Here is a 17,197-nt window from a genome sequence, read left to right on the forward strand (position 1 = left end):
GAAAGATATACGGCACCCTGATATCGGATCGAAAATACCGCAAGTGACAGGATAAATGACAATAATGCCTTTTGATACGATAAGACACAGTGAACTGATGAGAATTTAATGCCATTTGATACGATAAGAAACTGTGAAGTGATAAAAGACTTTAATGCCATTTAATATGATAAAAAAACATGTTTTGCTGAATTCTGTTTGTATAATTTTATTTTTGAATATTACAGTTAGTGAAAGACAAATATTTGGTTCCATTACCAGAGTTAAAGGCAGAATATCTTCCTTTCATACTTAGTGGAAACACAGCAGCAATATCTCTGGATAAGGTATATATACAGTTGATATCTTCTGTTCATTGGTGGGGCTTCCATGGCCAAGTGGGTAACGTCACTAACTTCAAACACTTGCCACTCATGGGTTAGAAACCTTGCTTGAGATGTAAAATGTATTTCATGTTAGGAAGCCATCCAGCTTGATTACAGAATGTCAGTCATTTAAAAATTTTAATTTGGTTTAATTTACTGTGGTTCTACCCAGGCATCCACCCATAATAAAATGAAGCCCAGAGGGGCACGTGCTGTCTTCACTACCATGAAAAGCTGGAAAGTTGCTCTGTGATGTATAATGTGTTTTTGTGACATTAAACTCACCTGCAAGAAAGAAATCCTTTCATTGCAACAGTTTCAATTCCTTTCATACTTTGTGGTTATCATTATGGAATCTCATTTTTAACAAAGCTTTTTGCAGGACTTTTATAGTTTTGTAGATTAAATTTTGATATATAAGAAGTGTATGTTACCAGATTTGCACCAGCTTTTCCTCCAAATTTTATAAACTACTTCCATTTATTGGTTTTTTAAAAAGTAAAACCAGACTTACTGTAAAAGCACATTATTTTTCGCTGGGTCAAAATTTTGCAAATTTGAAATCTTGAGTGTGTTTGTGAGGTTTAATATTCACAATATTGTAAAAATGGTATCATACTTGAATTTGAATTACACTAATGGTGAAAACGCGAGGATGAATTTTCATGAGATGTAGGGCCTCGCAAATATAGCGAATATTAAACCCTCGTGAACATTTTTGCTTTTACAGTATTCAGCAAGTTCATAGTTTAGTTTTTCGTAGTTTGTAATATATATGTAGAAAAGTTATCAACTGTTGTTAGTCATGTAGTAAAAATATGATGTAAAACAGAAGAAATTCAGCTTTAATTTACATGATAACTAAAAATCAGTTTAGATAAGTTACTTAATATAATATATAGATGTTGCATTCTGTTCTAAAAATTTATATTTTTGATGTACATCTTTCTTGAGGCCACCCCTTTAAATTGTAACAACCTTTATTTTTTTCAGACTGGTGAGCTTAAGCCTGGTGAAACGGTGCTAATAACTGCTGCAGCTGGAGGTACTGGACAAATTGCTGTAAGTGTACTGACTTCTGCATTTAAAGAAAACTTACATATATTTCATATAGACGACCTTGTACAGTAAAACAGCATTAGGACCACAGGTTTATTTTAAGGGAGTTCTGATTTAGAGATTTTCAGTAGATTGAACTGCGTCAGTACCACAGTGGTTAGTAAGTTGGACTGAAAGCTAGTGCGCTTGGATTGATTACTTGTTGTGGTTGATACACCGACTTGGGCTGGGCAGTATACTTATATATTGGTACTGTTTCCAGTAGTATGGACCTAGACTTGATGCTCAGTAAGTAAATATGATACCTTCTATAGACTCAACTTGAACAGTTAAGTTTTTCCATTCATTCCAGGCGAGGACTTTGGTGAGCTATTATACTGACTTAGAGGCCTTTACTCTTTAATGTATTTTGGTTGCCTGGTTTTGCAAGTATTTTGCTTAAAAGAGTTTCTTGTTTAAGAGAGGTTCCACTGTATCTAGAGCATTAATTCTCTTTTATAGCAGAGTTATCTGTCTTGTAATTTCTGATTACATAATTTTGTGGCTGTAAGTATTGTTTCTATCCTTTGTGTAGGTTCAGTGGGCTAAACTGAAAGGATGTCATGTGATTGGAACATGCTCTTCTGAAGATAAGATGAAATTCTTGAAGGTAATCTTTGTTTTAACCCTTAGCATGCTAGATAAATTGTCGTCTGCTGGAAATGTCATCTGCTAAAATAGTAAAGTTCATTCAATTTGCTCCAAAATTGGAAGAAATATTGTCAGAGTAGCAAACAGCTTGGAACCTGATCAGACGCCGATTTAATCGGCGTCTGATCTGGTTCCAAGCTGTTTGCAAAGGCTGTTAAATTCGCCTGCAGCGGGCTAAGAGTTAAATTGTTCTGAACTTTGTATTTTAGCAGTCACCTAAAATTATTTGCAACAGTTGTTAAAAAAGTACATGGGTCTTGGTTTGTTTCTGTAAACATGTATGTTTTTTCTCAGCTTGCAGAATTTAGAAATCATTTTGTGCATGTACATGATAAATATGCACAACACTTTTTTGCAGGACATTGGTTGTGATAGACCTGTGAATTATAAAACAGAAAATTTGAGAGAAGTTTTGAAGAAAGAATATCCGGTAAGTTTAATAGATATCAAATAAATACCAAAATTCAAAAAATCACTCATTCATTAATTCTAAAAGCCTAACAAAATAGTATCAAAAGTAGTTCCACCTCCTTCACCAAACAATGTTTTTGCATTATCATACAGTCAATAATACTTAATTTGGCAGTCATGCTGAACATAATTGTGTATCATAGATTCAATGTGTATATCATTGGCATTTTGTAGTATTTATAATAAAGTGCAATATTACAACCTTTGTGAGCTAAAAATAATTTTGTTGGCTATAAATAACCATAACGAAATAAACAGTCTGATTATGCACACAGAATTATGTTTTTTGAAAAAAAATTGTACAGAATGGAGGATAGCTATCAAGGGAGGCTACTATAATAAGACAGTATTACACTATTGAAACTAGATAAATCATTACTGCAAACTGCTGTCAGTAATGAAAGTTTTGTGTTCCACCCTTGAAATGAATTCAGCAAAAACATTGTTTGAAAGTAACAACTTCATGAACTTGATAATTAAATAGATCTTACTCTTATGATGGTTACTGTTAACCTTTAGCCTGCTGGCGGCGAATAGTTCTGCCTTTGCGACCAGTGCAGACCATCCGTGCAGGCTGATCATGGTCTGCACTGTTCGCTATTCAGTCAGTAAATTTTCAGTGAACACCCCTTCGAATAATAAATGGTGTGACAGGAAAGGCCGTACCGGCGACAGTAACCATCAAAACAAATCAACACCCTTTACAATATTTACAAATTTATTTACAAAAGATGATTATTAACAATGAATAGATATGAAAAGAAAAAAAAAACTGATTATAAGAAAGAAAAAAAAAAAAGTTCAGTATCTCTAGATACAAAAGTTCTTATACTTCCATTCTAATCTGACGTGACACAGGTCTTTAATGTAATTATGAACTTTAAGTAGCACAAACAAAACATATCTCAAAATCCAGTCCCTTTAAACCGTGAATACGTTGATTCCGTATTGGCTCCCTATGGTGGTAGGTGATTGCATCCCTGAGCTGACTTCAGAGGATAACAAAAATCATCGTCTTTGCGGTTTACGGCACAACCATGGGACGAAAGCTCTGCGCTGGGAATATCACATCCAGGCGAGTGAAGACAAGTGAACCTCGGGCATTGTACTTCCGGGTTATGACATCACCAGGTAAAATCGTCTGGCGGAAGAAGCTAAAATATATAACATATGGTAAGCACCATAGCAAAACAAAAAGTCAGGGCATAAACTGCTCCTTTGGGTACACCATACCTCCGTAGGCTCCCATAAATAATACGTGCTACTTATACAAAACATATGTGCTACTAAGTTCAAACGTCACATGATTAAAATACGTCACTTATTACTTCCATATTACAAAGATTACTTACTTAAAAGACTAAAGTTAAAGTATGAAAAAGATATGAAAAGTATATGATGAAACATTATAGATACGGATATGATAAACTGCAGCCATTTTTTACAACTACAAATTAACAAAATTCAATGTAAATCAAACGTTATATGAGAGTTGGCATCCATATAATATCTAATGCCATACACTAAAACGGACATTGTATGTGTATGCAATAGACTGTCACACAATTTCATATTACAATAATATATTACATACATGGTACTAGACTTGCCATATAGATTTATACATAACAATACAATGCAGTAATGGCGTTCCATAATTAACAAAATGTTTGACATAAGTTTTTGAAACAGTGCTTTACAATTATCACGATACAAATTTCAGTACAAATTTAACATCTTATATAAATGAAACATTTTAGATTCCTCTTTCGAAATAATTTACAAAAGTCTGAAAAATTTAATAAATCATCCTGACATACCGAAACTAGCTAAAATCATATGCCGAAAAGTAAATGTTACAGAATTCTGTAGAATGACCAAAAATTTACCCAAAAAAAATCGTAATGCAAAAATCATACAAAAATCTAACAAATAAATTTCTTACCTCAATCGAGCATAAATTTCTAGCAAGAAAATAATTCAGACATAGATTCGTCTATAAAGTCGTAAGGTGGTGTGCGCAAGGCATATCTAGTCCAGTCTATTTAAAGGATAATGTCCGCCAAATACTAAATTTCATAGGATTCACGGCTAAGCCGTGGACTCCGACTATTGTCATTTTCACGGGATTCACGATATAGCCGGGGAATCTAACTACTTTGGCGCGAATTTAAATTGACAATTTGAGGCCCATTATAGTGGTTTTGGGGATAAAAACATAAATTACTGAAGTTTATAAAATATCAACTTTCTTATTACTGAACAGAATTTAATGAAATTTACATGGAAATTTAAGTTATGAAATACAGAAAAACATGAGAGGTATTTTATGCGTGAAATCTGACATTTACCTCAATTACTCAAAAATTTACAAAAAGATGATGCAATACCTGCATTTACAATACAGATAAAATAAGGCCCGTATGTCAATTTGTGACACACGTCCCCCCTTAAAAAGAAAATTTATAATTTTCTTAAATGAAAACAAATTGGCATACTGCACATAGCAAACACAACAAAAAAAAAACACGCTGTCACTATCTGTACACCATATAATATAGCCACCTGTCTACACTCTACTCAAATAATCTGCGCCTACATTTTCTCTACCAGGAATTGCTCTAATACTGATCCTATATGGCTGTAATGCCAATGCCCATCTCATCAGCCTGGAGTTGCTAAGTTTCGCTTTATTCAATAAGTGAGCGGCTGATGATCTGTCTCTAATACAAAGTCTTTACCGAACAAATACCGGTGAACTTAGCTACTGCCCATACTATCGCTAAACACTCCTTCTCTATCACTGAGTACTTTTGCTCCTAGGTAGCAATTTTCTACTAGCATACGCTACAGGTAATTTCTCTCTCCATCACTTTCCTGAAGCAATCTGAGCCTAAACCTAAATCTGAAGCATCTACTCTCAATATAAAAGTCTGATCTAAATCTGGCAACTTCAAAATAGGCGGACCCATTAAGCTAGCCTTCAAAGTCTGGAAAGCCTTTTCTTGACTTTCACCCCACTCTACAAGATTTGGCTGACCCTTTTTCGTCAAATCTGTGAGCGGAACTGCAATGGCGCCGACATTTGAGATAAACTTAAAAAGTATCAATAGAAGTATGCATACAAAATAAATATCTGTCAATACCTTTGAGAAATTGTCTAACAAATCTACTACTTCCTGTTTACATTCTACTGGTAACTCTGGATTTACCTCTACATCTTTGTACGTTTCTGTACCCTGCTTTATAGGACACAAAACTATATCCTTTTCTACTCTACTTGAAAACTCATCACTACTTTCATTCGGATCTAATCTGTTATAATCTCTCCGATCCTCCTCTACAATTGCTGCTCCAACCTTACTTAAAATACCCTTATCTGGTATAGACTTACTATCATCCTTCCTTTCACAGTACTGTTTCAGCATGTTTGCATGAAACGTTTTCAACTTTCCGTCTACATCTATCCTGTAATCTAGTCTATTTACTACCTCTACTACTACGTAAGGACCCTTCCAATGTAACAACAACTTATTATGTTTCGTAGGTAACAATACAAGTACCTTACTACCTGCCTTAAACCTCCTATCTCTAGCCTTCCTATTGTAATACTTCTTGTATCTAGCACTACTTTTTGCTAACTGTTGCTGAGCTATCTTACACGTATCTTCCAACTTTTCTTGCAAATCCATAACATACTGGTAAGTGGTTTTAACCTCATCATTCTCCGTCTTACCAGCCCATAACTCTCTTAGCACAGTTATCGGTCCACGGATTGTTCTACCATAAAGTAACTCAAAGGGAGAAAATCCCAAACTTTCTTGCGGAACTTCACGGTAAGCAAACAACATAGCATTCAAATACCTATCCCAATCTCTAGGTCTCTCACTACACATACGCTTCAACATTTGCTTCAAACTACCGTTAAACTTCTCTACTAAACCGTTACACATAGGGTGATAAGGTGTTGTAGTTAACTGCCTTAATGACAATAACCTACTAACTTCTGCCATAAGGTCTGACGTAAACTGCGATCCACAATCGGTAAGCATTTCCTCTGGCACTCCTAATCTACTGTACATATCTACTAATGCCTCTGCTACTCTCTCAGTTTCAATACTAGGTAGTGCTATAGCTTCTGGATATCTAGTAGCATAATCTACCATAGTCAAAATGTACTGTTTTTCCTATCAGTCATAGGTTCGATCGGACCAACAATATCGACAGCAACTCTCTTAAACGGAGTATCAATCAAAGGCATTTTTCCTAACGGAACTTTACTTACTCTACCCTTAGCTATAGTACGTTGACAAATACTACATGACTGACAGTACCTCCTAACCTCTGCCATTACTCCTGGCCAGTAAAATTCGCCTAATACCCTTTCACTAGTTTTCCTTATACCTAAATGGCCTGACAGTAATGAATCATGTGCAACTTTCATCACAGTTTCTCTAAGACATTTAGGTACAATCAGCTGTCTACTTTTGTCTAAATTCTGGGCGGTATACTCTCTATATAACAATCTATTCCTTATCTCAAACCTAACTGAACCTTTACCTCTACACTGCTTAATCGTACCTTCCTCAGCCTTCTTTCTACACAAATCTAACGTGCTATCTTTCTGTTGCTTATCTAAGAATTCCTCTCTAGATACATCTAAAATCTGAGACGGAACTTTAAGCTTTACTTGCTTCTTAACTTTGGCTTGCGCCCTAGTTTCTACTGCTGACGCTAAGCTACTAAACTGAGGTTCTACAGCTCCCTCTGCGTTACCAATTATAACATCATTGGTAGGATTATCTACAACCAACGCCTCTACTGTACCCTTGAAATACGGACAATCAATATCTATTCTAGCTACATCTAGCCTATGTTCACTCCCATCTATGTACTTACATCTACGGGTTTTCTCTAAAAACTGACTTGCTTCTACTAAGTTCCGTTTCACTATCACACATGTACAGCCTGTATCTCGCATAGCGATTACATCCCTACCATTACAAGTACCGGGTTTTGTAGGACATGTACTTACACTAAGCATACCTAACTCCTCAACATCACTTAGTTCTATAATGCTATTTCCACTCTCTGACCTACTTGACTTACTCTATCTCTATCTCTATTTCTTCCTCTACCTCTACTCCTAGATCGGTCACGGCTTCTACCTCTATTTCTACTTTCCTTACTATTTCTATTCTCCCCTTTACTACTTTCCTGTTCTACCTCTACTTCTAACTCTGCTGCTGCATTAGCACTGTTACCGCCGTACTTTCCACTCCTACAGTAATATGAACTATGCCCTATTCGACCACACTTATAACACTTCAGTACACCAAAGGGTTGATAACCTCTACCTCTATTAGCAACATTGCTACTACCTCTATTACTAGTGCCTACATTACGACTACTAGGATAGTGTCTCTGAGGAATTTCATATGGTTTATAGCTCGGTCCTTATTGGTTCAATTCACGACATACTTGGGACCTCCACGAGTCTTTGCAAACAAATCTGCATCTTCTGCTACATCCTTAGCTTTAACTAACTTCTTACTACTCAAATTCTGGTATAGTTCTCTATTACATACATCTAAAAATTGGTCCCTAAGTATAAAATCTAATAATCCTTCATACGTTTTCTCTACCTTACTCAGTCTAAGCCAACCATCTAAATATCTACTTATTCTGGCTAGAAACATCACAAAGGTCTCATTATCCCGAGGCCTCTCAGTTCTAAACTTTTTCTTATAGCCATCGTCAGTGAGTTCGAACTGACGTAGCAAAGCGGCTTTCAGTTTATCATAATCCTTCCTATCTTCCAACGGAAGCCTATCAAAAACCTCTCTTGCCGTACCCTTTAGAAGGAACGGTAAGTTAAGTGACCATATCTCTTTATCCCAATCCTGCGCAACAGCGTACGTTTCGTACACATTCAAGTACGCATCCATGGAATCAATTTTCTCATCAAAGGGAGACATCTTAACCTTTACCTTTTTCTTACTCATCTTTTCTAAGTCTGTCTTAAACTTATGCTCTGTTTCTAATCTCCTACTTTCTGCTTCCTCCTTCTCTGTTTCTAACTTCCTAGCTAACATTAACTTCTCCTTTTCCATTTCTAACTTATCCTGTTCTAACTTACGTCCGTATTCTAACTTATCTAATTCTAACTTACGTTCATACTCTATCTTTTCCTTCTGCAACCTAGCCTCTAACTCTAATCTTTCCCTATCTGCTTCTAACCTTTCCTTCTCTCTTTCTCTCTCTGCTTCTAAACTACTTTGTTTTTCATATTCTATCTTTTCTTTCTGCAACCTAGCTTCTAACTCTAATCTATCTTTCTCTGCTTCTAACCTATCTTTCTCTGCCTCTGCTCTTAATTTCTCTGCCTCTAATCTATCTTTCTCTGCCTCTAATCTACTATGTCTTTCCTCACGTTCCCTAGCCTGCTCTTCCTTAACAAAGTTACGTAACTCCACTCCTTCATAACCTAACTCCTTTCCTATCTTCGTTAACTCTACTACACTAGTCATGATTACACTACGTTAACACTATATAACACTACGCACTACAGCTACTATAACAACCTGAGACACTAAATAAACAATCGTGAGGGAATACTAGACTACACTAGTTTACACTAAGGCTCTACAGTTACCACTGAAGCCAAAACAAAATACTATACTCTACGTATATACTACACAAAACGTCCTCACTAAAATAATACACTAAGTTGCGCAACAATACTATGTGTCAATCAAGGTTGCATAGGCAACAATCAACAAAGTACAGTGACAGTAGGCTGTAACAATACCTTAGCCTTATCAAATATCAATCAACTGTAACTGGTGTTAACACTTTAGTGTAACAAATAAACAAAAATAAATCAACGTGCTTTATCCTAAGATAAAGTATAGGTATAACACAACAGTGTAGCACTAAAACTTAAAAGTAGGTAAAAGTATATGCAAGTAAACAAGCTTGCTAACACACACAAATTAAAAAAAAATACTGTATCTGGTATGTATACAGCACACTAATACCTAATAGGATCACTGGGAGAAGTAGGGCGACGCACAATTAAGAGTGAGTAGAATAACTCTCCTTGTCAAGGGCGATCACTCTCAGCACAGATATATGGTGGCTTAATCATAGAGTGGACACAAAATAAACCCAAAAGAACATAAAAGGAACAAACTCACCCCAGAATCCAAGTGTCGTATACAACTGTCTATTAGTCTGTGACCACTAAAGCTGGTTAGCTGAAGTTACGGATCTGTCTTGTCTTGTCTGAGGTAAGACGTCACTCTGAAAAATGAATAAAACTATTATATGTGTACCAATAGAACAAAACAAGAGGAATCTTTACAAATTATTGCTGCAGTTAAATGGGTGTTAATAATGTTCGAATAGCTACTGTGTCTGGTCGACCAATCCCACTTCTGACACCATTGTGACAGGAAAGGCCGTACCGGCGACAGTAACCATCAAAACAAATCAACACCCTTTACAATATTTACAAATTTATTTACAAAAGATGATTATTAACAATGAATAGATATGAAAAGAAAAAAAAAACTGATTATAAGAAAGAAAAAAAAAAAGTTCAGTATCTCTAGATACAAAAGTTCTTATACTTCCATTCTAATCTGACGTGACACAGGTCTTTAATGTAATTATGAACTTTAAGTAGCACAAACAAAACATATCTCAAAATCCAGTCCCTTTAAACCGTGAATACGTTGATTCCGTATTGGCTCCTATGGTGGTAGGTGATTGCATCCCTGAGCTGACTTCAGAGGATAACAAAAATCATCGTCTTTGCGGTTTACGGCACAACCATGGGACGAAAGCTCTGCGCTGGGAATATCACATCCAGGCGAGTGAAGACAAGTGAACCTCGGGCATTGTACTTCCGGGTTATGACATCACCAGGTAAAATCGTCTGGCGGAAGAAGCTAAAATATATAACATATGGTAAGCACCATAGCAAAACAAAAAGTCAGGGCATAAAACTGCTCCTTTGGGTACACCATACCTCCGTAGGCTCCCATAAATAATACGTGCTACTTATACAAAACATATGTGCTACTAAGTTCAAACGTCACATGATTAAAATACGTCACTTATTACTTCCATATTACAAAGATTACTTACTTAAAAGACTAAAGTTAAAGTATGAAAAAGATATGAAAAGTATATGATGAAACATTATAGATACGGATATGATAAACTGCAGCCATTTTTTACAACTACAAATTAACAAAATTCAATGTAAATCAAACGTTATATGAGAGTTGGCATCCATATAATATCTAATGCCATACACTAAAACGGACATTGTATGTGTATGCAATAGACTGTCACACAATTTCATATTACAATAATATATTACATACATGGTACTAGACTTGCCATATAGATTTATACATAACAATACAATGCAGTAATGGCGTTCCATAATTAACAAAATGTTTGACATAAGTTTTTGAAACAGTGCTTTACAATTATCACGATACAAATTTCAGTACAAATTTAACATCTTATATAAATGAAACATTTTAGATTCCTCTTTCGAAATAATTTACAAAAGTCTGAAAAATTTAATAAATCATCCTGACATACCGAAACTAGCTAAAATCATATGCCGAAAAGTAAATGTTACAGAATTCTGTAGAATGACCAAAAATTTACCCAAAAAAAATCGTAATGCAAAAATCATACAAAAATCTAACAAATAAATTTCTTACCTCGATCGAGCATAAATTTCTAGCAAGAAAATAATTCAGACATAGATTCGTCTATAAAGTCGTAAGGTGGTGTGCGCAAGGCATATCTAGTCCAGTCTATTTAAAGGATAATGTCCCGCCAAATACTAAATTTCATAGGATTCACGGCTAAGCCGTGGACTCCGACTATTGTCATTTTCACGGGATTCACGATATAGCCGGGGAATCTAACTACTTTGGCGCGAATCTAAATTGACAATTTGAGGCCCATTATAGTGGTTTTGGGGATAAAAACATAAATTACTGAAGTTTATAAAATATCAACTTTCTTATTACTGAACAGAATTTAATGAAATTTACATGGAAATTTAAGTTATGAAATACAGAAAAACATGAGAGGTATTTTATGCATGAAATCTGACATTTACCTCAATTACTCAAAAATTTACAAAAAGATGATGCAATACCTGCATTTACAATACAGATAAAATAAGGCCCGTATGTCAATTTGTGACAAATGGTATTGCCCAAATTGAATGATGGACCAGTCCATTTTAAAAATTTAGCAGGGTAAAGGTTAACATTTTATATTTGTACATGCACATTTGAAAAAGCTGTTGTTCAGATGTGACAAAAAGTGTGAAAGTCTACAATACGATTTAAAGAAAAACAATCGGAAATACTTGAAAAAATCATCTATGTTTTTAACTTTTACACAGAACTTGCATATCTTGTTTGATTAAATACCATTTTTCGCCGTATGATCATGACAAAACTTTTTCCTCCCAGTCAGTTTTCGGAAAGCTTTGATTTATTTTTTTTGCCCCCCCCCCATTGAGTGGTTGGGGCATATAGATTTGGTCTTATCTGTGCGTCCCTCCGTCCATGCGTCTGAGCTCACATTTGCATACTTAGGTGGCTATAGGAACAATAGGTAACTGTACTTTTTATGCCCCCGAAGGGAGGCATATAGTTTTTGAACCGTCTGTCTGTCGGTCTGTCAGTCTGTCGGTCTGTCCGCATTTTTCGTGTCCGGTCCATATCTTTGTCATCAATGGATGGATTTTCAAATAACTTGGCATGAATGTGTACCACAGTAAGACGACGTGTCGCGCGCAAGACCCAAGTCCGTAGCTCAAAGGTCAAGGTCACACTTAGACATTAAAGGTTATTGCATTGATGGGCGTGTCCGGTCCATATCTTTGTCATCGATGGATGGATTTTGAAGTAACTTGGCATGAATGTGTACCACAGTAAGACGACATGTCGCGCGCAAGACCCAGGTCCGTACCTCAAAGGTCAAGGTCACACTTAGACATTAAGGGATAGTGCATTGATGGGCGTGTCCGGTCCATATCTTTGTCATCGATGGATGGATTTTCAAATAACTTGGCATGAATGTGTACCACAGTAAGACGACATGTCGCGCGCAAGACACAGGTCCGTATCTCAAAGGTCAAGGTCACACTTAGACATTAAGGGATAGTGCATTGATGGGCGTGTCCGGTCCATATCTTTGTCATCGATGGATGGATTTTCAAATAACTTGGCATGAATGTGTACCACAGTAAGACGACGTGTCGTGCGCAAGACCCAGGTCCGTAGCTCAAAGGTCAAGGTCACACTTAGATGTTAAAGGTCTTTTTTCATGATAGTGCATTGATTGGCGTGTCCAGTCCATATCTTTGTCATTCATGCATGGATTTTAAAATAACTACGCATAAATGTGTGACACAGTAAGATGACATGTCGCGTGCAAGACCCAGCTCCGTAGGTCAAAGGTCCTAAACTCGAACATCGGCCATAACTATTCATTTAAAGTGCCATCGGGGGCATGTGTCATCCTATGGAGACAGCTCTTGTTCTTTGATGTCATTCATTCCGTAAGGCTTTTATGTGGCTATTTTTCTCTTACGTGGCTAAAAGAACAATAGAGAGAACAAAAGAGTAGCCACATAAGTATCCATATGTAGGGACGTCCGTCCATCCGAAGTTCGTGACGTGCCTAGCTCGAAAAGTATTTGATATAAATTGATGAAACCTTGTATAAGTCTTTATCATGATATGAACTTGTGCACCTCCTATTTTTCGTTTGGGTCCAACCCCTATTTTCAGAGTTATGGCCCCTGAAATAGTCAAAAATACACATTTTTACCTTGTGACATGCCTAGCTCAAAAAGTATTTGATATAGATTCATGAAACCTTGCATGAGTCTTAATCATGATAAGAACTTGCACACCTCCTATTTTTCATCTGGCTACGCCCCCTATTTTCAGAGTTATGGCCGCTGAAATAGTCAATAATGCACATTTTCACCTTGTGACATGCCTAGCTCAAAAAGTATTCGATATAGATTCATGAAACCTTGCAACAGTCTTAATCATGATATGAACTTGCGCACCTCTTATTTTTCATCTGGCTCCGCCCCCTATTTTCAGAGTTATGGCCCCTGAAATAGTCAAAATTGCACATTTTCACCTTGTGACACGCCTAGCTCAAGAAGTATTTGATATAGATTCATGAAACCTTGCATGAGTCTTAATCATGATATGAACTTGCGCACCTCCTATTTTTCATTTGGGTCCAACCCCTATTTTCAGAGTTATGTCCCCTGAAATAGTCAAAAATGCACATTTTCACCTTGTAACATGCCTAGCTCAAAAAGTATTTGATATAGATTCATGAAACCTTGCATGAGTCTTAATCATGATATGAACTTGTGCACCTCCTATTTTTCATCTGGCTCCGCACCTTATTTTCAGAGTTATGGCCCCTGAAATAGTTAAAAATGCACATTTTCACCTTGTGACATGCCTAGCTCAAAAAGTATTTGATATAGATTCATGAAACCTTGCAACAGTCTTAATCATGATATGAACTTGCGCACCTCCTATTTTTCATCTGGCTTTGCCCCTATTTTCAGAGTTATGGCCCCTGAAATAGTCAATAATGTACATTTTCACCTTGTGACACAACTAGCTCAAAAAGTATTTGATATAGATTCATGAAACCTTGCATGAGTCTTAATCATGATATGAACTTGCGTACCTCCTATTTTTCATTTGGGTCCGCCCCCTATTTTAAGAGTTATGGCCCCTGAAATAGTCAATAATGTACATTTTCACCTTGTGACACAACTAGCTCAAAAAGTATTTAATATAAATGGTTGAAAACAGGCATATGTCTTTATCATGATATAAATTTGCACACCTTTAATTTTTGGCTGGCTCCACCCCCTATTTTTAACCAGAGTTATTAGATTGGGGTATGTCGTTGGTCGAGCGGGCGGGCGGTCGGCGGCGTCAAACTGGTGTTTCCGGTCAATAACTTTTGTTTCGGTAAAGGTATTTGAATAGAACTTGGTATGTATGTAGCTTATGTCAAGACAAAGGCTGGGATTGATTTTGGGGTTTCTGGGGTCAAGGTCAAGGTCACTGTTACTTAAAATAGAAAAAGGGTTTCCAGTCAATAACTTAACTTAGGAATGAGCTATCGTGATGAAACTTGGTGTATAGAAAACTTATATAAAGTTGTAGCTTGGGATTGATTTTGGGGTTTCTGGGATCAAGGTCAAGGTCATTTTTACTAAAAATAGGGTTAGGGTTAGGGTTGTGCTTTAAAGTGGTGCACTGTGATTCAGTATACTTTTTTATTCTTATGAAAAGTGTTGAAAACCTGGTTTCATGGCATTGCCGCATTTCTTGTTAAAGTTATGGCCCCTGAAATAGTAAAAAAATGCACTTTTTCACCTAATTATGTGCCTAGCTCAAAAAGTATTAGATGTAAATTCAGGAAACCTTGCTGGAGTCTTTAACGTGATGTGACCTTGCACACTTGGCATTCCTCTTGAGAATCTTAGCTCTTATTACAGAGTTATGGCCCTTGAAATAGCCAAAATAGTGGATTTTTTGTTTGTGATGCTCATAGCTCAAAAAGTATAGGGCCTAGAATAATGAATCCTTTTCATAAAATGTTTGTTGAGGCTATACTCCATTAAGACTGCAAACATTTGAATTATTGCCACTTATTTGTGACAAATGTACCAGTGTGGGGGGGGGGGGGGCACACCCTGTGTCCTACAGACACATTCTAGTTTATCAGATAAAACATTATTTTGAAGTAAATATGACACATTTTCAGCTCTAGTGTTCAATGTGAGCTATTGTGATAGTCTTGTTTCCTGCTTACATCATCACTTTCCCTGTATGTATGTAGTAGAAGCCAAAAAATCTCTTCAGTAACTACTGGTCTGATTTTGATTTAATTTCACATAAATGTTTCTTCTGTGATCTTATACTAAATTTGATCATATCATTCTCATTTGTCTAAAAACAAGCTCACCAGAGAGTTCAGTCTTTTTTTCTGTAAGTATTAGCAAAATTTTGAAAATCTTGTCAGGAAACACGCCTAATTCCAAAATAATTTCACAGATATTTTTCTTGTTTGACCCTTTGCAAAAAAAATTTCAAGCAAGTTTTGACACTCTGGTGAGCTAAGACCATCATTGCCCGCTTGTTTTAAACTTTACCCTGCTTAATTTCTAAAATAGATTTGTCTGTCATTCAGTATGGTCAGTACCATTTATTATTCGAAGGGGTGTTTACTGAAAATCTACTGACTGAATAGCCAACAGTGCAGACCAAGCTGGTCACAAAGGCAGAATCACTTGCTGCCAGCAGGCTAAAGGTTAAAGAAATTATTGTCAAAAAAATGCTGTCCATTGTCAAATATAATTTTGTATTGCCAGTACAAAAGCCTACTATATGATTTATTATTTCCAGAAAGGGGTAGATGTTGTGTACGAGACAGTTGGAGGGGAGATGTTTGATACATGTGTAGAAAAGTAAATGACTTTTTTTTATAAAACCCAATATTGTGAAAATTTTATGCAAAACAAAAACAGTTTCCAAATTCCCTTCTAGGCACTTCTTGAAAGTGTTTATTCACAAGCCAGCCCACTTAGTTCAATTATCTCCCTACTTTATTTTAAATTTTCCTTGTCTAGGGCATGACTCCTTAAACACTCCAGAGGTTTCGGTCAAATTTTAGATATAAATGGCGGTCATTTAGAAGAAGTGCAAGGCGCAAGAGTCATGCAGTAAAATTTTGAAATAAAAATGCGAGAAAGTGCTGAGCACAGAACACAAACTCTGTATTGAATGATTTTGAAATGATCTCCCTTTTTATCTCCATACAGAAGCTTTGCAGCTTGTGAAGAGAATTAGATGTTTTGATAGTTCTTGAAATTAGTGGATGTACAAAACCATTAACATTAGCTTTCTTAATAACTGATCTGGAAATTGGTGGATGTGCGAAACTATTAACATCAGCTTTCTTGATATTCAGTATCTTTCCAGTTTAAAACACAGTGGTGGGGGATATTGCTATCTCTCTAGCTGCTGTTGTAACTAATACTACTAAAACAACGATACTGTTAAAATGGTGTAGAGCATTGATTTTGTAAATTATTTCAAAATTGTCTTATTTCAGTTTGGCAATACATGGACGATTGATTATAATAGGTTATATCCAAGGATATGAGTCAGACAAGGGGTATATACCATCACGCACACTAGCTACATTGCCTGCAAGGGTAAATATTTCCTTTGCTTACCACTTAAAAATGGTTTAAGCCTATCTTCTAGATCAACTTCTGTATTGTCAGTACAGAATCAATTGAAAATAATTAGAAGTCAAGGTTTATTTCATGTTTTTATGCCTCTGGGCATATAACAATTGAACTGTCTGTTAGTCCATTTGTCTGTCTGTCCATACGAACCAGATTGCCTACAGCCCCCATTAATGGCTCAATAAAGTTCATACTCACTCTCAACAATCCTTGTGGCAAGACCTACAAACTGATTTATATATAAATGACCTTGAAA

General features: G+C 36.1%; 1 protein-coding gene across 1 annotated transcript in view; it reads left to right on the forward strand.

Moving 5' to 3' along the window:
• The window catches only part of LOC123536034 (prostaglandin reductase-3-like), a 38,397-nt gene that overhangs the window by 15,091 nt on the left and 6,109 nt on the right, over positions 1-17,197 (forward strand). The window contains exons 4-9 of the mRNA XM_045318813.2: positions 228-326; positions 1,359-1,427; positions 1,999-2,073; positions 2,473-2,544; positions 16,094-16,155; positions 16,803-16,905. Coding sequence (XP_045174748.2) covers positions 228-326; positions 1,359-1,427; positions 1,999-2,073; positions 2,473-2,544; positions 16,094-16,155; positions 16,803-16,905 — 480 coding nt within the window. The remainder of the gene's footprint in view (positions 1-227; positions 327-1,358; positions 1,428-1,998; positions 2,074-2,472; positions 2,545-16,093; positions 16,156-16,802; positions 16,906-17,197) is intronic.

This window comes from Mercenaria mercenaria, chromosome 17, assembly GCF_021730395.1.
Source record: "Mercenaria mercenaria strain notata chromosome 17, MADL_Memer_1, whole genome shotgun sequence".
In the NCBI taxonomy this organism is placed as follows: Eukaryota; Metazoa; Mollusca; class Bivalvia; order Venerida; family Veneridae; genus Mercenaria; species Mercenaria mercenaria.